General features: G+C 35.7%; 1 protein-coding gene across 1 annotated transcript; it reads right to left on the reverse strand.

Moving 5' to 3' along the window:
• Window positions 1–9,581: 9,581 nt before the first annotated feature.
• On the reverse strand, window positions 9,582–26,502 carry LOC128028714 (transforming growth factor beta-1 proprotein). Its single transcript, XM_052616031.1, has 7 exons — window positions 24,604–26,502; window positions 16,979–17,242; window positions 14,931–15,017; window positions 14,667–14,814; window positions 13,708–13,858; window positions 11,939–12,049; window positions 9,582–11,797 (listed from the first exon to the last, which is right to left on the reverse strand). Exons 1-7 carry the CDS (start codon window positions 24,923–24,925, stop codon window positions 11,750–11,752), a joined length of 1,131 nt encoding a protein of 376 aa, XP_052471991.1. The 5' UTR covers window positions 24,926–26,502; the 3' UTR covers window positions 9,582–11,749.
• Window positions 26,503–27,654: the final 1,152 nt, after the last annotated feature.

Genomic DNA, 27,654 nt, shown 5'->3' on the forward strand with positions numbered 1-27,654 from the left:
TTATTCAAGTGTTATTTCTTTTACACTAAAAATAATATACTAAAATAACTTTTTAATGTAATTCTGAAGTTAATTTCCACAACAGAATAAACATAAAAAGGTGATTATGACCTTTTTTTGCAAGTTTATTTTACAATTCAGAATTGAGAGATGTGCAGCAAAAAAAGAAGAAGTAAAAAAAAAAAAGTAAAATAACTTACGAGAGTGTTGCAATAGGGTCTGTTTTAATATAATTTTGACTTGAACATTTTCAAAGTTCTTTCATGCTCTGCAAGCACATTTTGTGCCTTGGCAAAGACAAAAACTAATAGTTTAGTTAATGTGTGCTTGTTAAAAACTCAAGGGGTGGCAGTGAAACAATGGTGTTTGGAGAGAAGGATTAATGTGGGATGCCTCAGAGCCAGAGTTTGATGACAAGAGTATGCAAAAATGTTTGTGAACAAAACAGTGTAGTAGATGATCGAAGCTTTTGGCCATTGCAGTCTGTATTCAGCTAATGTTGTAGTGTGCTGCTCGCAAGTGTGTGCATTCATGGACTTTTCCATGGAGTCATCACTGCAAGTTTTAAGAGCGGGTCTGGACATGCATCAGTTGTTTCCAGAGCCTGAGCAACCACATGTCAGTAATTTCCAGAGGGAAGTGGAGAAAGGACAAAGTAAAAAGGAAAAAGGGAAAGAAAGAAAAAAGAAAATTGCGAAGGACCATATAGTTAAAATGAAAGAGGTCATGACATGGATTTTCTTAGTATTATTTTATGTTCCTTGAGGGTCAATTATAATGTTAATAAATCACACACACACACACACACACACACACAAGATATATATTTGTGATCAATTTTCAACTTGACAGCGTGTGCTTTGGAAACAATTAAATTATTGCCATTTACTGTAGCTCTGAAACTATTCAGTGTTTGAAATTATTATTTTCCCCAATTCATTTTAGGTTTCTACTAGAAGTCTATGGCAGCATCATATTAAGGTAAGGCCATCTTTGACATTTCTCTGGAAGCTATTTCAGTCATGCAATTGCAGCTCCTAACTCTTTGAATTGGGAACTTCAAATTCTTCAAAGCTCTTCACCAAACCTAAAGTTCATATTTGAAAGCACAAATGAAATCTGACAACAACTTGCTCATAAATGTTGCTCAAATAGCTTTAAAAAAGTTTATTTGTAACGCTAGATGAGCCAATGCACATGTGCGGTCCTAGGTCTCAGAACGCTGACTGTTTCTATAGCTTCTGATGACAGCTGCAGTGACGCGATGATGACTTTACCGATTAACAACTAGCTCAGTCATTTCATCGAGCCAGTGAATGTGTTTGGGAAACACTGAAATTAATGAAAATAATAAAATAATTAGTTATTCCATAATTATTCATAACTACCATTTTACTGAAACAGTAAACATTTAGTGGAAAATACTGGTAAATCTTACTTCTCACTAATAATTGTGATCAAAGGCAGAAATCGTGGAGAGGTCAGGACCTACCCATCTAAAAATATAATAAAAAAACCTTGTTGTGTATTGTAGATCATATAATGACATGTACTTCAAATAATTCAGTAAGTAATAAAACAATACAAATGCAAAAAAAAAAAAAAAAAGAAAAAACGGTGTTTTAAGTTTTTTTAATTTATGTAGGAAAAGTAATCGATTAATTTATGACAAGAGTGCACCCTCAAAAATCTAAATTATAACTGGAGTTCTGAATTTTACAGCTATTATTTATACTCTAATAACAACATTACACACTAACTAAAGTTTGAAACATGGGATCACAAAGAACGGGACATTTAATACTACTAACAACTAACATGACGATAAGCCTGCGTGTGAACTGTTATTATAGGCTAATATTGCAGATCTACCCTTGTGTTGGGTTTTGCACAGTATGATGTTAAGTGGCAGATCAGCGAGCTTGCTGCAGTTGAATATCTATGACAGGGGTTCTCAGCTCTGACCCTCGTGGTCCGCTTTCCTGCAGATTTAAGCTTCAACCTTGATCAATGTCACTTGCCAGTAACCCTGTAATAATCCTTGATTAGACTAGATGTATTGTAATTATAGCAAATGGGACAAATGCACTTATACATACCTGGTTTACTGTAAGAAGAGTTGACCTTTGGTGATGTCAGGCTTGTCGTTGACAACTTCTCTGTGAGGAGAAAAGATTAAAGTTACAGTCTTTATAAGGGCATCTAACTTCAAGGTTTCCATTGAATTGTGCAGTGTACCTGTTAATAAAGTGATCCTCCTCAGAACAGCTCTCAGAACAGCTGTATGTCATGTTAACCCACATGACATACAGCTGATCTGGAGTTCTGATGTGAAGTTGGCATAAGTGTACAGTTTAGAGCATAATGTAATTTAAATGTATGTACACAGTCTATGATTTGCCTGCCTGACGGAGACAGGGTTTCAAAGACGGGGCTTAGCTTAAGTCAGGACTTGGCCTTGCATAAATTAGGATATTTAAAAAATATTTTATAAAAAGAACTTTACTGGTGTGAATCTTGAGACACGACAATGGCCCTGACATACTTTAATGTGTCCCAGTACTAGATATTTTCAGTTAAGACAGCTTGAACATGAATTTTAGTCTGAAACTTGTCTGTGAATCTGGGGGATAATGTTTATATAGTGTTAGCTGTGCTCTCTTTTGACAGTTATGTGGACCATACTTACACTTCCATTTCTTCTTCCTTCCAAAACAAGATAGTCATAAGAGGGGTCTGAACCTATAGAAAAGAAGTATAGTCATCTGTTTTTTGTTCTTATACCGTTAATTTACTTTAAACTTACTCTTTCAAACAACAGCCATGTCTTTTTAACGTGGACGTTAAATTATTGCACTCAACATTCTAGCTCCACCATCATCTCTACTCCGCTGCAGTCGCGGCTGCTGTATGAGTAAAATTAACTCACACTCCTCATAAACAACACTGAATGAAAAAGGGAAAGGAAAAGACAAAAATCATCTCAGTCGATCTTGCTGGTCTGGAGTTAAGCATGGTTTCATCTGATTCGGGCATTTGAGAAAACTAACTTGTTAACGGATGAGAAATGATTAGACAAAAAACAATTTTAGCTGATCACAAACAATCTCTCGAAGAAAAGAAAGAGCGAAAAAAAGTAAATGTAATTCACACACAATCACATTACTGTGACAAAATGTTAACGTACTCGCAGCACCAGTGTTAGGATCCGTGGTCATGATATAATCGAAATAATATGAGTTATGGTAACTTTGATATGCTACATTTGTCAAAACAAATATGACTTAGTTGAGCAATTTATCAATATTTTAAACAAAAAAAAATATTACTTGAAAAATAAAACAAATAATGATAAATTTAATTGAAAGACAAATTATTAATTGGATGAAGTATGGAAAACTCCCACGATAGTTGATTGACAAAGGTTAAAAACAGAGCTCATTTTGACAGGGTAAAAAAAGGTGTTTTTTACATTATCATTGAGAAATTTTAACCAAAGTATGTTACAGATTTTCATTAATTCAGTTCAATTCAATTCAAGTTTATTTGTATAGCGCTTTTCACAATACAAATCATTACAAAGCAACTTTACAGAAAATTATGTTTCTACAATATTTAGTTGTAGCTTATAAGTGGTGACTGGTGACAGTTTGTGCACATATGACAGGATTTTTGGAAAAATTAATACAAGACGTAGTCAGCCAGACGATGAACATTATTAATATTATTAATTATTATATGATGCAGTCACACTTGTAGCAATAATTGTTAGCTCTCTTTGTTGATTCAGGGTTAGCATCATCTGGGATTCTCTGAGGGTCAGCATCATCTCTTCTCAGGTGTTCTGGGTCCAGACTGGAGCTTGTGTAAATCCTAGTTACCACGGTATGTAAATCCCAGCAGAAACGGAGAAACAAATAGAGACATCATTAACATAGCTGCTGTTCCAACAAAGTAAAATGAATTTGTTTAACCCAAGCTAATGAATAAGAATGCACGTTTGATCAGATGACACTATTACTCACAATTTAAGAGATACATTATTCAAATTCTTGGCGAAAGAGATGTGTTTTTAATCTAAATTTAAACAGAGAGAGTGTGTCTGAACCCCGAACATTATCAGGAAGGCTATTCCAGAGATTGGGAGCCAAATGTGAGAAAGCTCTACCTCCTTTAGTGGACTTTGCTATCCTAGGAACTACCAAAAGTCCAGCGTTTTGGGACCTTAGGAAGCGTGATAGATTGTAACGTGGTAGAAGGCTAGTTAGGTACGCAGCAGCTAAACCATTTAGGGCCTTATAGGTAAGTAATGATAATTTTGTAACTGATACGGAACTTAATAGGTAGCCAGTGCAGAGACTGTAAAATTGGGGTAATATGATCATATTTTCTTGACCTCGTAAGGACTCTAGCTGCTGCATTTTGGACTACCTGTAGCTTGTTTATTGAAGAAGCAGGACAACCACCTAGAAGTGCATTACAATAGTCCAGTCTAGAGGTCATGAATGCATGAACTAGCTTTTCTGCATCAGAAACAGATAACATGTTTCGTAGCTTGGCAATGTTTCTAAGATGGAAGAATTCAGTTTTTGTAACATGGGAAATATGATTTTCAAACGACAAATTGCTGTCTAATATAACCACCAGATTTCCGACTGAAGAGGAAGTAACAGTAGATCCGTCTAGTTACAGATTGTAATCTACAAGATTTTGTGTAGTGTTTTTTGGTTCAATAATTAATATCTCTGTCTTATCCAAGTTTAATTGGAGAAAATTATTTGTCATCCAATCTTTTACATTTTTAACACACTCTGTTATCTTAGATAATTTAGAAGTTTCATCTGGTAGTATCATCAGCATATGAGTATCATCAGCATAACAGTGGAAGCTAATTCCGTATTTTCTAATAATATTACCAAGGGGCAACATGTATATTGAAAATAGAAGGGGACCTAGGACGGATCCTTGTGGCACTCATATTTTACTGATGCTCAATGAGATGACAGCCCAAGTAAACAAAATGGTAGTGATCAGACAGGTAGGATCTAAACCATCTTAGAGCCTGCCCTTGAATACCTGTATAGTTTTGTAACCTATCTATGAGTATGTCATGCCACCATTTATGAGGTAACACTGAAGCAGAGTTGAAGTTAATTGAGTTATGATTGACCATTATTGAAGACACCTGATGTTAACAAGCAGAATCACCTACTGAGAAAATCACAATTTGTGTGTCACCATCATAGTGGTTAGTGTTTGCTTTAGTTGGGATTTTGACCCTTGAGTTATTAACTTAAGATTTGTGTGGCTGTGGTAACTGAGTTATAACATACAGACAGGCCACAGCAAAGGCAGTCTTATGGTGTTGATTGTGGTTTGGACTAGTTGTCAATAAGTGGTCCTGAATGCCTGAGTTCAGGTTTATTTACTGTGTACATAAATTAGGTGGATAAAAAGTGATACAGCATTTTTGCCATAATATGACATGTTTTTAAAAGTTAGTTCTACATAAAGAAAAAATTATTTAGTTTAGACACACAGAGATCAAGAATCAGTGTGAGCATAACAACAATGGTGACCATCAAAAAAGCATGTTGTAGCCAATAAAAACTCATCCATGGCTCCCATCATGCATTGCGGCTTGAATAAATTATGAGCTGGTCTGTCTTTTTAACTTTTTATTCTAACTATATTTCATTTGTGCTGTTTTTACATTATTTTTTTTTTTATATCTAGTTCTGTGATGTTCAGAGTAGATCTGTTTATCTGAATTTGCTGTTTGTCACCGTTGTTGAGATTCAAACGATGATTCATGTTATCTGTGGGTGCCTAAAATTAAAACTCTTTATAAAAATAAAATAAAAATCTGAGTTACTTGCAAGAGATGCCTACAACATGTATAGAAAATACAGACTTTTCCATTGTGGAATCAAAGCTGTTACGATAATCTTAGTGAAGAGACTACAAACAAGTTCTGTGATTAAGGTCAAACAATGATTACTTTAAAACATAATCATCAACACATGATGTTTTTGGCTCTTGGCTTGATACGCTAATTTGAAAATTAAAGTCACAAGCCAAGATCCCAACTAAAGCAAACACTGACCACAATAATGGTGACACACAAATAGTGATTTTCTTGTTTGGTAATTCTGCTTGTTAAGATCAGGTGTCTTCAATAATGGTCAATCATAACTCAATTAACTTCTTAATTATCTCATTAACTTCAACTCTGCTTCAGTGTTACTTTTAACACTGCTTCAGTGTTTATATGTGTCCACACTCAGAATGTTAAATTAACACTGGGGATTTTGCTGTGTATGCACTAGCTGCAGAAGTTCAAATATTTCAACACAATCAAAGCATATGTACTGTATATAGTCAGGACTCCACGCATCAGAAATAATTGAAAGGTGGCTTATTAATTACACCCTGAGACAAGCATTACTCACTCATTCTCAGTTACAGTGGAAGTATGTGGGAGTGTCAAAACTCTTTTTCAACAGCTCTGGTACTAACACACTTGTTATTGCAAGTTAATATTTTACAGAAGAAACATTATCAACTTTATACTTACCATTTGCAATGTAGCTGCTCTCAGATCAAATACAGTTGGTTGCTTCATCTACAATGTTCCTCAATTACAAAACAGTATACAGTTTGTCTACAGTCTACAACTTGACCCCAAAGAACTAGTTAATTATAGACCGATCTCGAATCTCCCTTTTTTGTACAGTATTTGGAATCAAAGAATAACTATTGACCATGCCAAAAGAGTAGAAACAAAAGCTTTGAGGGAGGAAAAGAAGGGTTCAGTTCTGGCTTTACTGGCAGTGAGCATTAGGTTGCTTCCATCCTTAGAATTTCAAAGACAGCGGTTCAAAAGAACAAGGTCAAGCTGCAGACACTGAGGTCAACAAAGCTACATAAATACGGAACAAAAAAAAGTTATTTTTGATGAAAACCCAGAGCTTTCTGTCCCTCAAGGGTAATACCACAGTCAAGGCACAGGAACACAGTAAAATCATGGTTAAAATGGTCCATGTGACATTAGAGGTTCAACCGTAATTTTACAAAGCTACAATGATCCTTTTTGTGATCAAAGAAAAGAATAAGAATTGTTGAATAAAGGCATTATTTTTGGGAGGGTTTTTTTTCTCACAAAAAGTAGTTTCATTGCTTCATAAAAATACAGTTGAACCACTGATGTCACATGGACCATTTTGCCGTTGTTCTTGGTACCTTTCTGGACCTTGAACGTGGTAGTTACATTGCTGTCTTTGGAGGGTGATAGAGCTCTAGAATTTCATAAAAATAAATCTTCATTTGTGTTCATTTTCGGGTGAACTAACCCTTTAACAACCATAGGATGACGTCAAGTGACCAAAAAAAAAAAAAAAGGCAAATGGCAGCTGGGTGAAGTGCTCAGTGAGGACGGTTCAAAACAGGCTCCTAGGTGCTGGGCAAAGCTAAAAAAATAGTCCCTCCATCAATGAGAAGCAAAGAAGAGCAAGACTGAGGATTGGACCTCCTCTTTTTTCAGCTTTGCCCTAGAAATGGGTGTGGTCCAGTTCACTTTTAGACACAAACTCGAATACTTCCCTAAGCACTTCCCCTCGGGGGAATCCCCGGCACCATTTTAAAGTGCGTTCCACTTTGTCAAGTGGACGAGGGAAGTGTTCTTCCACACACCCTCGACCCTGACCAAGGGAGTGAGTTTGCTTCAGACTAATTTGTAAGGGGAAGAATGTAAACAATAAATCAACTCCATAGTGGATTCAAAGTGATAAAGGTTTAAGATGTTCCAGTTCAGCCCATTGCAAGGGTTCTGCCAGCATTGGGCACTCATGCAACATATTCAATAACATTATCCAAGAAAATGAAAGGGAGCGAAGTTAGCGAGTGAAGGGCCTAACTGGAGAGGCCAACTAGCCACAGTGTCTCGCACCCACTGTGAAATTTAGTGGAGGATCAGTGATGATTTGGGGTGCTTCAGCAAGGCTTTAATTGGGTCCATAGGGCTCATGAATCAAGACAGATACAAGGTTGTCCTGAAAGAAAACCTGCTTCCTTCTGCTCTGACAATGTTCCCCAACACCGATGACTGTTTTTTCCAGCAGGACAATGCTCCATGCCACACAGCCATGTTAATTTTCAGACCTGAACCACATTGAAAACCTCTGGAATATGATAAAGATGAAGATGCATGGTTGCAATTCATCAAACAAAGCCGAGTTGGTTGATTTTTTTGCACAAGGAGTGGCATAAAGTCACCTAATACCATAGAAATATGAAAGACTATAGTGGAGAGTATGCCAAGATGCATGAAAACTGTGATTGAAAATCAGGCTTATTCCACCAAATGTTGATTTTTGAAGTGTTGTTCAAAAATAAATGTATGAACTCTGCATTATTTGAGGTCTGAAAACACTGCAGCCTTTTTAATATTTTGAACAATTTCTGCAAATAAATGCTCTTAATAACAACAAGTGCATTTGGAATTTGGGAGAAATGTTGTGAGTTTACATTAATTGTTTTAAGTGCTGTTGCTTGTAAAGCACATCTTTCTGTAGAAAAGGAGCTGTAACTCCATTATTCCACCTACAAAAGACCTATTTGTATTTAACACTAATTTATACAACTTATTTTTTTTTTGTAAGACTGTTTTGTTGAGGTAAATGTGGAAATTGTATGTAACAAAATGTGTTACAACACTCCCTGCTCTTCCCTACTTAACTTTTGGACAGGATTCTTTACTGTACTACAGTAAAGAGAATGTACGATTCTTTACCAATACAGTATTTGACCATTACAATCTGTCTTTCTGTTAGATACTGAGGACTGACTTGTGAGTTTTGTTTATTGAAACAATTAATGTGTCACAATGGCATAAAATAAATGCAAACAAAGAAATGTAATTATATAATAAAACAATGCATGTATGTGAAATATTTGTCAAATGACTTTTGTTGCAATTTAAAACTGTCAAACTATAAAACAGAGGACATTATGAACAAAGGACTGAAGTATTAACTAGCCAATATTCTTCAGTGAAGAGTGACACTGCCGTTCATTTTGCGAACAGTGTATTCTCAGCCTTGTTGTCTTTTAACTAACACACAGAACATGATTCTCATTACTCAACACCACTGAAGTCTAACAGGGCAGAGAAAAACACGAAGCCTCTATAAATAACACATGTTCCTCATACTGATGTCAGCATGAGGCCAACACAGCTGAAGACTAAACAACTAACATGCACACGCATAGATAGAGACTCACTAACACACAAACATCACATGCACAAACATGGTTGAAATTTCACCAAAAAACTAAAAGTGGGAAAGTGTTTTTTGCATGAAAATCAAGCCTGTTTTTAGGACCAGATTCAGCACATTATTTTTAGCGTTATCAAAATGATTAATTACTTTAATTTAATAATTTAAGAAAGTATTTACTGATCATATATATGAGTTTATTGTACTGTCTTAACATTTACTGTAAAACAATCCTAAATGAATTGACCAGATGAATTACAAGTTGATCAAGGAAGTAATGGGCCTTAAAAACAACATTCACCGTTATTTTGTGAAATCATTTTATTGCATTAATGTGAAATGTGTTCTGGACATGTTTTGCTGAGATTGACCAACAGATCCCTTTAGCAAAGCTGTAGATATTTTTGAGAACTAACAAACCCTGACTACAGGAGGACCTGAAGAGTCAGACATTTTCTTGTGACACACAGTAGTGTGCAATGTGTGGTTAGGGAGCACATGGTAGCTTTGAAATGTTCATCATTCAATACTGTTCCTCTAGTTTTCCTCTTGCTCTTGGTCAATCATACACTGTTCACAGAAACACCTGTTCAGGTTTCAGAGGACAGCTGTGCACAACAATAAATCCCACCCGCACATTAAAAAAGTCTGATACTGTACGTCATGAGTCTTCACCTCCGTCGTCTTTTACGTGTTTACCTTTAATTGACATATGAAATGTTCCTTTGACATCATTTCCTTTATCACACAGCAAAAGCCCCAGTGTTAATTTAACACTCTTGAGTGTGGACTCATATAAACACTGAAGCAGTGTTAAAAGTAACACTGAAGCAGAGTTGAAGTTAATGAGATAATTAAGAAGTTAATTGAGTTATGATTGACCATTATTGAAGACACCTGATGTTAACAAGCAGAATCACCAAACGAGAAAATCACAAGTTGTGTGTCACCATTATAGTGTTCAGTGTTTGCTTTAGTTGGGATCTTGACCCTCCAGTTATTTATTTTAGACTTTGTGTGGCTGTGGTAACTGGTTTATAACATAGAGACAGACCACAGCAAAAGCAATCAAGTGGTATTGATTGTGGTTTGAACTTATTGTCATGGAGTGATCTGAATGCCTGAGATCGGGTATCTTTACCGTATACATAAATAAATACATACAGTTTTGGCATAATATGACATATTTTTTAAAGTAAGTTAGTTCTACAAAAAATAATTTTTAATAGTTTAGACACACAGACATCAAGAATCAGCGTGAGCATCACAACAACGGTGACCATCGAAAAAGCATGTTGTAGCCAATAAAAACTCATCCATGGCTCCCATCATGCATTGCGGCATGAATAAAGTATGAGCTGATCTGTCTTTTTAACTTTTTATTCTAACTATATTTTATTTTTGTTGTTTTTATGTAAAAAAAAATTAGTATCTAGTTTTGTGATGTTCAGAGTAGATCTGTTTATCTGAATATGCTGTTTGTCACCGTTGTTGAGATTCATACGCTGATTCTTGTTATCTGTGTGTGCCTAAAAAAAAAAAAAAAAAAAAAGATTTTTTTTTTTTTTTTTATCAGAATCACTTGCAAAAAGATACCTACAAAGTGTACAGAAAATACAAACTCTTTCATTGAGGAAACAAAGCTGTTACAATCAGTAATGGATGTTTTACTTAGCACAAAGAGTTTAAATGAGCTCAGCAATTCAGGTCAAACAACGATTTCATTAAAACATAATCATCACCACCCGATGACTTTTGCTGTTGGCTTGCCGAACACATTTTAAAAGTAAAAGTCACAAGCCAAGATCCCAACTAAAGCACTGCAATGATGACACACAAATTGTGATTTTCTCGTTTGTGATTCTGCTTGTTAACATCAGGTGTCTTCAATAATGCTCAATCATTAATTAATTAATTTCCTAATTATCTCATTAACTTCAACTCTGCTTCAGTGTTACTTTTAACACTGCTTCAGTGTTTATATGAGTCCACACTCAGAGTGTTAAATTAACACTGGGGATTTTGCTGTGCAGTTCAGCACCATTAGAAATCTTCAATGTACATTTGGCATGCAATGCTATGCACCTGCCTTCATGATACAATCAAATAATGAACTTAGCAAGCACAATAAATTATTAGGAAGTAATATGAAAATAAACGTTAAAAAAGATAACAAAGCATATACTTGGTTTAATATGGAGCTTGTTTTACAAATGTCTTTGTGTGCCATTGTAGAGGGGCATCGCTGAGAAAGTCTGATTGTTTTAGGATAGTTTATTTTCTCCTCTTTCCATTTGCCTCCACTTTTGCCCGAATGTCTTTTCTCTGTCAGTTGCCTCAGCTCCTGATTTTCTTTCCCACTGAGACTTTATGATCATCTCTCCATGCATTTGCTAACTCATCGTCCAGAGAGAGATAAAGCCATGGAGCACATTCTGAAGATAACGTAATGCTGTGCAGTCAGATGAACTCTAACTGCACTTGCAGCTCCTCACCACCATGTTGGACAACTGCTCCACCTAGAAACAGAGCCGAGACAAAGTAAATCATTCGCATTAATAGATTCAGGCGGAGATTCAGATTCAGTGCCTTCTCTGCTGGGATATCTATCCAATGCATGAAGTTGAGAAGTCATTAAAATGATAAAGGTAACCATTTACCTTGTTTTGTCTGCCCACATAGAACATAATGGGCAGAGGGTCGAGGACTGCAGGCACGCAGCATGGCTGAGCAGACGCACCAGGGTTGTGGTGTTTGTATAAGGCTAATATCTATGTGAAAAAAAAAAAAATACAAATACCAATTGATTCTGCAGTGAGACTGAGAAGCAGTGCATGTCTTATTATATTTTTTAGACATGTTTTATATATGTTCGCTCATTCACCTGATCTCATTAGTAGCCTATTAATTGGAAAAGTTTGCATTACATAATGGCTTATTTTAATTTGTGGAATATTAAAATAGCACAGTGAAACACAGCTACAACAGGTGAAACACCAATTAGAAAAGATGGACATAATTACAATTTTGTACATTAATTTATTTTGTTAATCACATTCACTTAAATATAAAAACATCCATTACAAAAATTATAAAATTTCCTAGGAACATCTGCTAATATTTAATTTTAACCATTTCCTACATTGTGACCAAATAACATTCGCAATGACAAAACTTGATCTTCTTCAAATTAGCAGGCCATAGATAGTCCAGCTCTGTGCACTCTGGCACTCTCTCAGACATCTTCATGGGGTGCATCTTTATTGATTTTAAGCAGTAGCAAAGCATTTGTCAAATACGTATGCTGCTTTTTCCTTCACTATCTAGTCCAACTTACCCAACTCTTAAAAATCATTAATACTTTTGTTAGTAAATTCAGTAACACCTTAGATTAGAGAACACATATTACTTATTAGTGAATAGTGTTCTCTAATCTAAAGTGTTACTGGAAATTCACACAGCAGACACACAATTTATATTTGTTTACAAAACTCTTTGCAGACGTTTAAGCATGAGTCTTCATATCACATGGGTTTTGTACTGTTGTTACACTGATCCTGATCTCTCCTCTTCCTAGTACCTCACATGTCCATCTGGATACTATCTGCATTGCAAATGAACTAATGTACTGCCCTGCTGTGCAGGAGAAAGTTTACCCAAAAAGTAAAAACCTATCATATACTTTACCTCATGCAATTCCAAACCTGTATGAGGTTTTTTTTCTTCAACTGAGCACAAAGAAAGCTATTTTGTGAAATATCTCAATGCTTTTGTCCACTCAATGTAAAAAAAAAAAAATAAAAAAAAAACTTCTCAAACCATTCTTTGAATTCTTAAAACTGGTGAAATTTGAAGCACACATAGGTAGAACTCAAAAAGCTAAAAAAGAAAAGCATCACTGTTATAACTTAATATGTAATGACATAAAATGTATGGCTTTTTAGCCCTTGGGGTGACTAGTCATTCAAAACTTGTTTTTGCTAACTTTTGCACTTCTTCCCCTCTATTACCCCTCTGGACAGTCCTGTGAATTGAAATTGAATGTATAGCCCATAACAACAGGTGCAACACTGCATTATCAATATTATGTAGATGCCCTATTCTAATTTGTTGATTGTATCCATTTTTTTTTTTCTAATGTGGGGGCAAGGGGGAAGGAAGTGGGTTATGGGATGTGTGGTATTGCTTTAGCATGCAGACTAAAAAACAACCCGGCAACAGTGTAAACGTAGCCCAATTTAACTGTGCAGAAAAAAAAAATTGCGCAGAAAACCTCAAAAAGTCAAATCCCACTTTGGCCTGGTTATGTTCTGAGATACTGCAGCTTTTGCTACACATACTGTAGACTGGTGAAGTACACAATTTTAAAGATGTGTGACAGCTTCATTGGTCTAATCTCTAATGGGACAGAGGTGAAGCAACACCCTACCTGAGAGTATTTGTTCTCAGCATTCCTGATGTATGTACAGGAGCCCATGCAGTAGTTGGCAAAGTATCCACTGGGCTTGTGAATCCACTTCCAACCCAGATCTTTCCGAAAGTCAATGTAAAGCTTCCTCATACAGCAGGTCTCGGTTTTTCTGTTAGGAAAGAGCGATATTTTTATTTATATTATATTTTTATTATATTATATTTTTGTGTGTTCAGTGGTGCCTTAAGTTACATTTTTACGTCTCGTTATTAGATATAAATAATTGATAGTGGGATTTTGGACATTCACATAATAATCAACATTTTATTTAGTTGCATGAACAGCAGTTCGATTGTCTTTTTTTTCTGGTTGTTTGTAGGACTGTGTGGCAGTCCTGTTGAAAAATATGTCAAAATGTCCATCTTGGTGAGTTTTTACTTAAATGCACTCAGTTATGGCTGAATATTAACAGTTGGGAAAGTAATCGAATGCTTGTCAGTATATTGGGTTTATGCATTGTCTTAATAAACCTGCTACTGTCTTTGTCATTTAAATGTTCTTCACTGAATAATTTTGATAACTTGAAAAACAATCACTCTATATTAAAAGATGTTAAATTACTATTATTTTTAGTAGCCTAAATGTATTATTTAATTTGTATCTTTTCTGTTTCTATTTAATTTGTCATATTGTTTTGAATTTTCTCCTTTTTTTGTCCGTGGACAGTGAAACTGCTCTAAAAGAACAAAAGGTGTCAGGGGTCATTTTGGAGTTTTTATAAATGCTCTGACAAGAGGCCCCCTGAAAAAATAATGTGCTTAGGGGACACAGAAATCTAGAACCAGCACTGCCAATCAGAATCAAGGATTTAACAATGTCACAAAATATAAAAAACATTCAAATTTGGTCCGCATGAGAAGATGACAAGTATTTGTTATCTACAAAACAAAAAAGTGAAAGAGAGCAAATAGACTTACTCATCACAAGTTTCATCAGCACCAACAGCTCGTTTCTTGCGAGCGGATGCAGGGGAGATGCCATTAGTAGGCAAAGATAAAGCCAGAATATAAGGCTTTGCCATCATCCCCGAGAGATTACCAGTGTCACCTCTCTGCTTATCTAGTCCTGAAAATACACACACGTACAGTACACAGAGATAAAGATTACATCAAAGATTATATCAGTTTGGATTCTTCAGGCATACATTTCCAGCACTAGGTTTCAGATTATGATGATCGTACCTGATATAGTGAAGAGGAATTTATCAGTACTCTGCTGGTCTGTCTTACAGCCACAGTATAACCTCAGCTCTAAACGTTCTTCCTCTTCTGTTAAACACACACAAACACACACAAGTTTATTTGGGTTTTGCAGGACTCTTCTGTAAAAGCCATTTAAGACATGCACTAACATCAAAGAAGGAAATAAATTGGTCACATATTTAATAATGAGTTGTGTAGTTGTTTCAGCCAGTTTTTATTAAGATACCATCGTTTATTTAACCTTTCAAATTAAGGAAAGGAAGCTTAGGTTTCCAGATGTTTACTACACTTCTTTGAATAGTGGCCATTGTATTTCTAATAAGACTGAAACACATAAATTCATAACTCTGGATTATAATGGTTATATTAAAATAACCATGACTTCTGTTAAACTGTTTTTTTTTTTTCTGTTTTTGATCTTTGTCACCAGCCAAGACAGGAAATGATTAGTCTCAGCCTCAGACAACAGAGAGCCCACACTCTGTGAGCTAACCGTCTGGTGCATACGGCACACTAAACTGGAGATGCTTTCTCTCAGTCTAAATCTTATTGGCTGACTTTTACAGGATTTCATTGAGACAGTCTGCCGAGAAACTAAACTGTGATTCAGAACAGTCTGCCAAAAGACAAGCAAATGCTTCAAAGGAGCAACAAAAAAAATAAATAAGATAAAAATGATGTCTTACAGCATACTTAAACTTTTAATCCTTTTTAAACATAGATGTGAAAATGCCTCTGAACTGAAGTGGTTGGTTAACTCATGAACGCTTTGGAATACAGACCTAAGGTCTCTTTAGTTTACAGTAAAAAAAATATACTGTCCATTTTTAATTGATCTAAAATAAATATTACGTAAAGTATTTTGGAATCTAAAAAGCCATAAGTCTTACTAAGTTATGTTCCAAATTTGAAGTTGATATCACAAAAATATAAAAAATAAGATTTTGTTTAGGTGCTATACCAAAAATAGACCTCACTGAAGTTTTTATGCATTTTTCTTGTCACAAATGTATACATTTCTGTCACAATATTAATAAAATAAAACAAAATAAAATAAAACAATAAAATAAAATATACCAACCAACAAACAAAGTGCAAAATATGGAACCCTTATATTCAAACTGTTCTAATTATATGTTTTGATAATGTTAGATAAAGTTTTGATTATAAAAAATTGTAGCAAATTTTGTAATACGACACTTACTGAGAGACAAACAGTTAAAAGGCACTTATGTGAAAATGTCAGCCCACAAGATTATGGCAAACTACAATATCTGTTATGAAAAATAATACTCTGAATAAACATACTGAAATTTCCATAGTTACTGGTAGAGTTTTTAATTTTACGAATATAAGTGGTGCTTGTCTGAGCATAAATTGTTTGTCATAATTATAGTGTTCTGAAAAAGCCCACGCTTAAAAATTTTCATTTCATGAAATCACTTTTATGCGTAAGTAACAGTACACCTCTCTGTACTGTATCACAGATTATTCATGTCTGTTGCACAAAGAATGCAAAATAATTTATATGCCAAATTTTCATACTTAGTGTTACAGATTAATTCAAATCCCTAATCATAAGTATGAGGAATAATAATAATAATGCTTTAGCAAACACCACTAATAAAACAGATTTGCTCACTTCCATAACATATATTTTAGTACAGGTAACATTTCATCCAAATTATGGTGCTTACTGTAGTTCTGACTATATTCATAATATAGCAAAGCCTCTTGTTTCTTGTTTATTAAGTATAACGTGCCATCATGATTATCATGTTTCTATCTGTACTGTAGTCTGAAAGTTCTTATTTGTTCTCATTTCGGCGCCAATAGCAGAATTCTGCATTGATGTCTCGCTGAGGTTATGTGAGGTTATCAAAAAGTAGACTGTTTTAACCGATTATGTGGAACATAATTTAGGAATAAATTCTTATGAGCACAAGAGGAAGGTCAATTCAAAATCAGTCATCAATGGCAATTGGGAATCTACAACTGATGTTAGCTGAATGCTGCCATGACGTTACCTGAACCCTGCAGCCATTCTATCATGGTCTGTTTCACGTCAAACGAGATCCAGCGATCGGACAAGTCCTTGGAGATAAAGCGGGTGCCCAGATATCGAGCCCGATCGCCCGTTCCACGATACAGCTCCAGCCTCTGCTCCTGGTCCATTGTAGGGCTCTTAATCCGAAGCCGTAACTCGGCTTGGGACAGCAGCTGGTGATTTGGAATACTCTGTTTCATCTCTGACACGTTAAAAATCAGCTGATGCTTTGTGTCATTCTGAGCTAGAGAGAAAGTGAGAGACAGACAAGTTCATAAATTCATGAATCCATACATTTGGACAACAGACCACTCTTTTGTCAGATGAACCATTAAAGCAAGGTAGTCATGGATTTACCAAGGTTTACCAAATATTAACCAAATCTTTGAAATATATTTAGAGTTTTGTTTGTTTTGATCAGTATTTATTGCATTGCTAGAAATTGTGAAATTATTATGAAAGGTACCTAGTTTTTCTGATAAACCCGTCCCTAAATGATGCAAAAATTGAACAGTGATTTGTTGCTTTCATGTCAGTCAGATGGTGGTTCTTGGCCTGTACAATAATGTCAAGGCAGCATTAGTGTTGTATATCTAAATGAGATGTATGCTGCCCTTGTCTGTATTTTGGCAGTAGCTGTGTAATTTAAAGAGAAAGCCACCATTAACCTGTATTTAGGGTTGCTATAACTGGTTTTACTGATGTTTAACATGGGGCCGAGGCCTATGGTGTGGGATGAGTTCCCTCAGTCTCGTTATGTTTATGGCCACTGATAAGCCAGCCATCTACTACTGGCTAAACTTCAGCTTTACATCAACCATTTTCAACCTGCGGTATAGACCACAACTCCTCTACCACCTAATTTCAGTGTGACGTGTCCCAACCTTTAAGCAAAACGAGCTGAGGCCAGTTGCATTAACATGGCCACTACATTAGGACCGTGTCTTATGAATTAGTGTGACCAACTAGCATTTAGCCATGTCCAAGCCGAACATGCAGAAAACGGGTTAATTCAAGTCCATGGATGGTCGATCGGTGCATTATTGTAACGGACATTACGATGTTACACAAACTGCACAGCAAAAAATCCAGAGTAAAATTAACTCTGCTGGGAGTACATGTGAGACCACACTCAAGAGTGTTAAAGTATTTAAATAGGAGTGTTAAAGTAACACTGAAGCTGAGTTAAAGTTAATGAGATTATTAAGTGATTAATTGAGGGATGATTGACCATTATTGACGAGACCTGATGTTAACATGCAGAATCAACAAAGATGAAAATCACTATTGTTTATGTCACCATTATAGTGGTCAGTGTTTGGTTTAGTTGGGCTCTTGAGCCTTACAAACAAATTTAAAGTGAGATTTGGTTTGGCTGTTACAACTGAATTGTAACAAACAGACAAGAAAAAATCAAATCATGGGCATTTGATCTGAATCACCAAACTCAACTAAAGCCTAAACAGATTTGATTGACCTCATTGATTATAACAACCCTGTGATTGTGCAGTACTTGCTAATTAAAATGATTTCTTGAAAGTTGTTCTGATAATTAAAAAAAAAACAAGAAACTTGTTTTAGGCACACACATACATCAAAGATTAGTGTAGGAATCTCAACAATGGTGACAAACAGCATATTCAGAAAAACAAAAACAACTCTAAACATTAGAAAACAAACTACTAAAAGTAACATAAAAAACATAAATAGAATAGTAAGTATTAAGGAAATTACTGAAACAATTCAGATAATAATTTATTCATGCAGCAATGCATCATGGGAGTCATGAATGAATGTTGATTGGTGGCACCCAGAATGCACTGCAACATGCTTTTTGGATTTTCACCATTGTTGAGATTCACAGGTTGATTCTTGATGTTTGCACGTCTAACGGAAAGACTCTTTTGAAAGATTTTTGAACAAACAACTTTTAAGAAATTCATCAGATTGTATTTAAAATGCTGGAAATACTTTGTTGAAGAATCATAGTGCTGCAATAATCAATGTAACTTCACTTTAATTCAGTAATTACAGTAGTCTTTGCTTGTCTATCAGTTTTATAACTCAGTTATGACATCCAAACAAAAATATACTATACTTTAACATTTTAGGGGTCAAGAGCCCAACTAAACCAAACACTTACCACTATAATGGTGACACCATTAAAATAGTGATTTTTGTCTTTGTTGATTCTGCATGTTAACATCAGGTCTCGTCAATAATGGTCCATCATCACTCAGTTAATCACTTAATTATCTCATTAACTTTAACTCTGCTTCAGTGTTAATTTAACACTCCTATTTTAACACTTTCACACTCTTGAGTGTGGTCTCACATGTACTCCCAGCAGAGTTAATTTCACTCAGATTTTTTTGCTGTGTGCTAAGACTAGTTAACTTTGTAAAAAGATAGATTTGAATCTGAAAACTAAGACTAATTACCTTTTGGATAGTCAAGCTAGTTCTTTAGACATAGTCTTAAAATATAGTAACTAGCCCCAGTATTGATAGAAAGAAAATTATGATTAATTTTTTAAGATTACTCTACTGTTGGATGAAAATTGTTCAATAATATCACACATGTGATTTTCCACATTTTGAAATCACACCATGCTTGTTCATTCAGCCAGAGAAGACTGAGCCTGGTTTAATCCCACTGATGCCATGGCCTTGTCTAGTTGGGGTTTAAAATACACTTAATATTCAATTATGACATTTGAACTAATTTGAGGTAAATGATTACACTATTGTCTTCTATAGAGCTGCTTACTGAATCATTTTCATAATTGATTAACTTTACAAAGTTGATGAACTTGAACTGAACTGAATAATGGCGCATGAATTTCATATTTGATGGAGTTTGTATCACTGATTCTGTTATTTTCCTGTTTGTGAAGCTGCTTTGACACAATCTGCATTGTATAAAGCACTACAGAAATACAGGTGACTTGACTAGACTTGAGAGTATTTATTAATTAGGGTTTCATTTAAATATAATTTGAAATAAAGCCTAATCCTAATATGATTTAGCAAACACTACCAATTACACACACATCAGACAAAAACTTAGTCCACGTTGCAGAAACATTCATCACTAATCCATGATTAGTAGAATATATAAAAGCAATGTTATAACTGAATTTAACGTGCTTAAATAGAACTTAAGGAGAAGGAATAACTAGATGACTTACAGTATTTAAAGAGCTTGTAGGGATAGATTTTAAGTAGCTAGCACTGACTGTGCTGTATGTAGATGCTACCGGGATCAGTTTAACTAGTTCAGTCTGGAAACATGAGATCAATACAATGTTAGTCACACCATCCAGTGTTACATCCAGAGCACCAGGGCACCATCTAATTAACTTCTTAATGTCCATTGTCCCAGGCAACTGATTTCCAACATTCTGTGCTAGTGTCTCTCATATAAATCCAGTCAGATAATAATCTTCAAATCTGTATTTAATATTTATTTTTAGTAATTTAGTATGTATCACATGTTCTGCAGGAAACCAACTACACCAACTCTACACATGACAGCAAAACAAGACTTTATTTTTGACATTTAAAGCTTGCCATTTAAGTGCAATGTTTGTCAGAAAGGGGACTTCCTGTGCTGGAGCTCAGATCAGATGATGACTGAAATCCATCAGAGGTTGCTGGAGGATGTAGGAGGATGGGTGGAACATTCTCTGTGGTTAATTCCACTAACTATCCATCTGCACGCAGAAACTGTCTTCAGTAACAGTTCAGATTAAGGTGCACATATTCAACTAAGAAGCAAACTTTTTTCTTTTTTTTCTCAGCAAACTTTTATTTTTGTTGCTTATTGAGAGAAAAAAAAGTAGTTGTTAAGTTTAGGAATGGTGTGGGATTAAGGGATGTAGGATATAGTTGTATAGTCTTATTAAATAAACACATGGTAAAATATACAGACACATTGCAGTAATGTAAGATTACTATATATATATATATATATATATATATATATATATATATATATATATATATATATATATATATATATATATATATATATAAATAGATTTTCTGTTTTTTCTGATTAGCTTGGTGTTACACATTGGACATGTTCTATTCACTGTTGAGGGATATATTGTGTTGATTTGGAAACTATTTTATTATGGGTCCTGTGTTTCATCACCTGTGGTCATATGAAAGGTGTCAAGGACTGAAGGCACTGCTCTTTGTCGATGGTGTTTGGTGGATCAGATGAGGGTGGAGAGGGATTTCTGTGTGTGTGTGTGTTTACGCAGACTGGCGCTCAGGTAAACCCAGGACAGCTGTCCTAACAGGCATTGAGACAGGCCTATCATTAGTTATGGGTGCAACCAGATTCCAACAGGCTTAAAAATCTGCTTCTCCAACAAACGCTTTACCCTTCTTCTCCTCTTACTATCACCATACCTCTCTCTTTCCACGTCTATCCATCCTACTCCAATCACATTAAGACATGTCATGTTTTCCCTGCAGATGAACTGTGCAGTCAGCACAATCTTTGACATGTGATAACATGAAATAAAACACAGCACACATGCAGCAGAACAGACATGTTAGTCTGAGGAGGACATGGAAACTTGGGCATGGCTGCAGGACATGGCTGTAAATTGAGTGCTCTTGATTTGACAGGATAATTTATGATTACACAACCGCACGGTCACTATTCCCTAGAAGACAATATCTCTTTCTACATCGCTTTCATCTACCTTTAAATAACAGATACTGTCAAGTCTAGAAAGCCAAAAGGAAAAATAAATCTTCCAAATAAAATACAATTTGGCAAACCTGCATTATAGCAAGTTACACATCTACATTATGCTACCGAAAAAAAAAAAGAAAAAAAAAAAATATATATATATATATATTAGATAATGAAAGTACAAAAACAAATGTGTAATCCTGAAAAATATTGCAAAACACACTCATTGCGAAAAGTAGTGGTTTTATCTATTTCAAAATGGATGGTGGAAATTGGTGTTCAACAAGTCAAGAGGATTGTTCTGCTTTTTTGAATGCATTTAAAAGTATTGCAACAATAAAAATCCACAATATAAAACATAAATGATTATAGGGGTTTCCGTAGACAAGCATAGCTATTTCTACTATAAGAACAAACCTTGATCTAACCTTAATTAATGCATTGTGTCTCATAAAGGCTGGAATACATTACACCACTTTTCCCCTGATTTCCAGTCTGGACAAGTTGATGCTATAGTTGCCAAAAGTCAGAATCAGTATGCAGATTTGAGCTGACAGATTTCATAGAATGTTTTTTTTTTCTTTAGCTTCTGACTATGATTCCGTCCAGTAGGAGGATATCAAAAATGTGGTGTAAAGTTACTTTAAAAGTAATGGATTAAAATCTTGATCTACTTTTAGATTTTAAAAGTCGTATAGTGTACTTCAGCCTTAACTCACCCAACAATGTTTATGCTACAGAAATGAATTATACCTCAAATCATAAAATTTTGTTCATAACCACCTAGCAGCATTGCTGAACACTTTAGCAACCACATATAAATGTTCTAAAAATCTTGGCAACTCAATGAAACACCCAGGAAACCACAAACTACACCCTAGCACTGGGGCCGTGACATCTGCTTGGTTTAAGCATGGGCTTAACCATAACGGCTAACGTTAGTTGACATACAGTACTTGCACAGCTACTTTTAATCAACAGAATTTCTAATGTGGACTATCAAAATGAAGATTAACCAAGCACAGCTTTATTCAGCAAATGTAAAAATCTAATTATTAATTTACAATTGTGGCTCCAACTTCACATATACTGTGCGTCAGTTTATTCTTGTGTAATGTAGTCTTGCCGACGTAAGCAATTATTACAGTATCAGACGGTGAATACTGAGCGTGGGAGGCCTTGCACTTGCATCAGGACTTATTTATTAAAATGTCTTCCACCTTAAACAAATGTAAGAAGCCTAACACAAACACAAGAACATAAAGAGGTCTGCTGTCCCAAGAGGGGGAATTCAACTTTGCTATTTGGGACTATTTCCTGTAAACCTTAGTCACACCTCAGAAACAAGCAACCCTCTTTGCTGTCAAATGGCCTGTCAAAAATAGAACAAAATCACAGAATAGACAGCTCAGTTACAGGAAAGCCCCTAACTCCAGAGGAATACACAAAAATAAAACACAATTAGTGAGAAGGACTGCATGTGAATCTGAATGAATGTTTTCATCCTTCGAGCAATCCCCATCTCCACAGAGGTCTTTATTCACTGCACATATCAGATCGCTGGCCTGATCTTTATGTCTGAAGTGTTTGAAGTGTTAAAAAGAGGGAAAGAGCAACAGAGGGTGAGGGATGAAAGCAAAGGGGTGGTAAGCATCAAATGTAAAGTTATTTCCCCATCAGAAAACAGATGTAGCATTAATAACAGATCTAACAGGTACAAGACAAAAAAAAAAGTCTCCAGCTTACTCTAGCAAGGACTTGTTATTAAATCTTTGAGTTTTACAATCTATCATGAAGCCAACAGCAAAAACAACTAGGCTATTAAAATACCACAGATAGTCTGAGGGCAACGCACAGAATCGGAGCAGATGGAGGATGCAATGCTGCCTAGCTCCTCTAGGGTCTGCATGAGGGGATTCAGGGGAACACATGTGACACAGAGCTACTAGAGCATGATTCATCACATTCAGTGTTTACAGAGAACCTAACATTAATTATCTGAACTGGGCATGTTGGTCTGCTTTTCAAAGAGGACTTTTAATACTTGAGTGTCACTGCTGTTTCTTTACCGAAAATACACAAAGGATAATACAAGATTAAAGGGTGAATCGCTATGAAGTATGAATATGAAGAGGTTTATTTTTTGTAATGCCTGAATGACTGTATAATGTTCCAAATTTTCCAAACACCAGTTTGCACATGTAATATTTACAGTATGTACATTTCTGTTTATGAAATAAACTGTCACATGAAGTCAAAACATATTAAACCTATTAGAACAATTTCATAGCCCATTCAAATATGTATGTTTATGTATGTGTAATAAATATTTGGACATATATAACATGCAGATGTTCATATATATATATATATATATATATATATATATATATATATATATATATATATATATATATATATATATATATGATTATATTATATTATATTATATTATGTATCTATGTAAAGCATTATAAGATGTTACTGACATATGAACATATACATTTTACTATTTGAATTTTATATATGTTATAAGCTTAATAAATGTATGAATGGGAAAATTATATAATCTTACAGTTTACATATACAGCAGATTTTCTCTTGATATTGGGCAATATTTATCATATATTACATTTAGATATAAGTAAGTAAATAAATAAATGACATGTAATTTTGGCTTGAAATAAACGGAGTGAAATGAGAGACATGACACTAGCACAGATTTGTAGGAAACTGTTTGCTGGGAAACAGATCAGTTATACAGCAGCCAATTGGAATTATAAATATAAAGGGATTATTATTATTATTATACAAAAATATTTCACCACAGAATGCTGACGTGAATGAACAGGACATTATGTTAGATTAAAGAAGTCCAAAAAGAACTCTTACATTGCTGGATGGTGAACTTGTGCACCTCCTTTCCAAAGTAGTCTTCATCTTCAGTCTGCACAGATACGGGCTTCATCTTCATTTCCTCGCTCAGTTCAACAGTGCTGTTGTACAAAGAAAGCAAGTCATCTGGGATCTTCTGTCCCTCATCAATCTCAGATTTGGGCTCTTTGGCCATGCGCAGTTTGCTGAGGATCTGACCGCGGATGGCCTCTATCCGTTTCTTCTTCACTTCCTCCAGGTCTACAGTTTTGCAAGTGGACATACCTCCTGTTCTTGCCACCATGCACAGGGCCGTCAGTACCAGGCAAAGCAACCTCATGCTGCCAAATCTGAGAGTAAACTGTCTTTAGGGTCTGTGAGTGATGCAGAGCGTTTGGATCAAACAGACACAGCAGTCTTGTTATTATGGAGGTGATGCTACCTGATGATGATTCTGGAAAGCACCTTGAATAATGAAGCCAAGAGAACAGCTGATGCCTGTCTAATAAGGTAAATTTCGGATACCTCACCTGTTTCAGAGGTCTGTCCAAACACAGTTTGGCCAAACAGGGCAAGCACTCCCCCACCTAAACAAGCTTTGAGGCACACAAAGACCATGCGTTCACTAGGCTACACCTGAACGCCTCCACATGCACTTTTACAAATGTATCTTAGCATACATTTCAGTAAGAAACTCCCACCTGCACACACAAACACAAGCTTTTTTTCTTTCCGGCACAGCTTTATCGTCGGCTCACTGCTGGCAGAAACAAGTCCATGTGTCTCTGGACTGTCTATTTTTCTCTCCTCTAGTAATGGATAATTCCTGCTGTGAAAACACGCGGAGGTCAGTGACACGTCTGTAAGCGTGTCTGCTCACTAACTTTCCTTTCTGTTCGCTGCTTCTCTAGTCTTGATGCTCCAGCAGATGGTTTGTCATCTCGCACAAGAACCTTTAAGAAGTCCTGTTAACTATTTGACTAAACCAGACCCCATCCAGCTGCATCCTGGCATTCGTAATGAGACAAAAGGAACGTGTCCAGCTCAGATTTCCTCAAAAGTTTGCTTTTGCCACATTAGGTTTCCCCTGTTGGTCAGACAGATTTCCCGGAAGCATTCAGAGCAATCAGATAACACTAACGGTGACTTGCAGAGTTTGGAAGTTCTTCATTTCAAATGCAAACGTTGTGTTAGTGAAACGAGTTGTTTCCAAAGCTCCGTAAACCACCCAAAACTGGTTAACTCTACAGCAGAGCAACGTCTTCACAGGACATCAGTAAAAATAAGTAACAGTGTTTTGTAGATGGATTTTTAAGGGCTAAAACCTCATTTTCTCTTCAAGCAAGCTTTTCCCACTATAACGACAAGCGGCTAACCAAACACGCTCCTTCCCTCCCAACCATGACACACACACACACTCACACACATTTCAGAGGTGAGGAATTGAAAGGAAAACAGATCCTCTCAGAAAAAACCCTGACGTTTTGGCCCCGATGATGTAATGTGTCAGGAAAATCAAACTAACCACGTCCAACCCACGAGTCTCGAGTGACAGAAGGAGTAAACAAAAAGAGCGAAACAAATGAACCGTCCAAGAGTAGCCAGGCAGTAAACGTGTGAAGCACAGAAGTGACAGCAAAAGTCCTTTTTTTCCTTCCCCGCTTGACTTTGTTCTCTTCAGTTTGTCCACTTTTATGCCTTTTGGCCTCAGTCTGGAGTAAAAAAAAGTCCTTCAGACCCTCCTCCTCTCTCGTGCAGCACTCTTTTTATTAGCTCCCTCTTGTAACACACTCCCTCTCATCGCTTGTCAGAGCTTGCTGGTGACAAAATGGTTTTACGTTCTAATAACTTCTCTCTCCCACTCAAGCTCACTCACTCGCTCTCCTTTCAAGTTGCCGTTGCTTCACTAGAGCCGAAAGCTCTCCGCCCAGGAAATGAGGCTAACAGACTCTCTGAAATCTGTTCTCACACAGTACTTCTCTTATACTGGCCAGGAAGCCCTTAGCAGCTTCTGGAAGAATCACACACACACAGAGAGAGAGTGAAAGGACAGGCAGGTAAATAACATGGGCATAACACTAATGTCTGGCCAAAACAACCACACACCTTTTTAAATGACTGCCAATGTAAGATGATGGCAGACACACTGGAACACTCTCTCAAAACGAACCTGACGAGCTGCACAACAAACAGCTCACTGTTATCAAGACCACATTTATGTCATGCGGTGAGCTGACGTCCACTTGGCTTTTTATTTTCTGGCATCTGTATTGAATGTTTTGATTTTTGAAGCAACCAAGTAGATGCGAGGCAGAAATGTTCCAAATACACATTTGGCTGGATTGAACAAGAAAACTAGTTTTATATATTTTTTTAATAACAATGACTTTACTGTGCCGAGATACCTAAACAGAATTATGTTTAATAAATCAAGCTGCACAACACACCTTAGCAATATTATAGCTACTAGTTATTTGCATGTTCTCATATAAATACGTTGAGTCAAAGGAAATCTACAGTAGGCTATAGTATAATGTGCTGGAAAATAATTCCATCATGCATCATGATCCACAAAGCAGTAAACGTTCTATAAAAGCACTGTTTATACGGTGAACTTCACTTATCAGCATGTTTTTCGTTTGATTTGGCTTGGTTGGTTTCAAACATCAGTAGCACATGAAATTAAACAGATCTCTATATTTCACATATGTTGTGTTTTCTGTGCTATCTCACATATTGTTCTTAGTCTACAGTAGCGAAAGTTTCGATATTGTCTCGGCAGCATCCATTTCTATGTGTTTTTGGCGCCCTCTTGTGAACCAAATGAGAGCTACTACTATTGTATAGCTAATAAACGACCATTAACAGGCATGTACAGTATAGACACAGACTTCAGGATTAAGTGTTTTAACCTCTAAATATTAGATTTACTGCAAACTATTTTATAAGTTTTCGTTGCAGGTCTGCGTCTTCTTTTCAGATATTCAGAATGAAAAAAAAAAAAAAAAAAAAACAGTAGCATCTTCTGTTTTGCAAATACTAAATCCCTTCTGTATCCTATATAAAAGT

The sequence above is a fragment of the Carassius gibelio genome, chromosome A15, assembly GCF_023724105.1.
Source record: "Carassius gibelio isolate Cgi1373 ecotype wild population from Czech Republic chromosome A15, carGib1.2-hapl.c, whole genome shotgun sequence".
Taxonomy (NCBI): Eukaryota; Metazoa; Chordata; class Actinopteri; order Cypriniformes; family Cyprinidae; genus Carassius; species Carassius gibelio.

What these genes read in the sequence shown, in the direction of transcription:
- LOC128028714 (XM_052616031.1), bottom strand. Translation starts at nt 24,925, where the DNA reads ATGAGGTTGCTTTGCCTGGTACTGACGGCCCTGTGCATGGTGGCAAGA. An exon ending in AGAATGGCTGCAGGGTTCAG is followed by an intron (nt 15,018 to 16,978) that starts GTAACGTCATGG and finishes TGTGTTTAACAG; the next exon opens with AAGAGGAAGAACGTTTAGAG. An exon ending in GCTGATGAAACTTGTGATGA is followed by an intron (nt 13,859 to 14,666) that starts GTAAGTCTATTT and finishes CTTTCCTAACAG; the next exon opens with AAAAACCGAGACCTGCTGTA.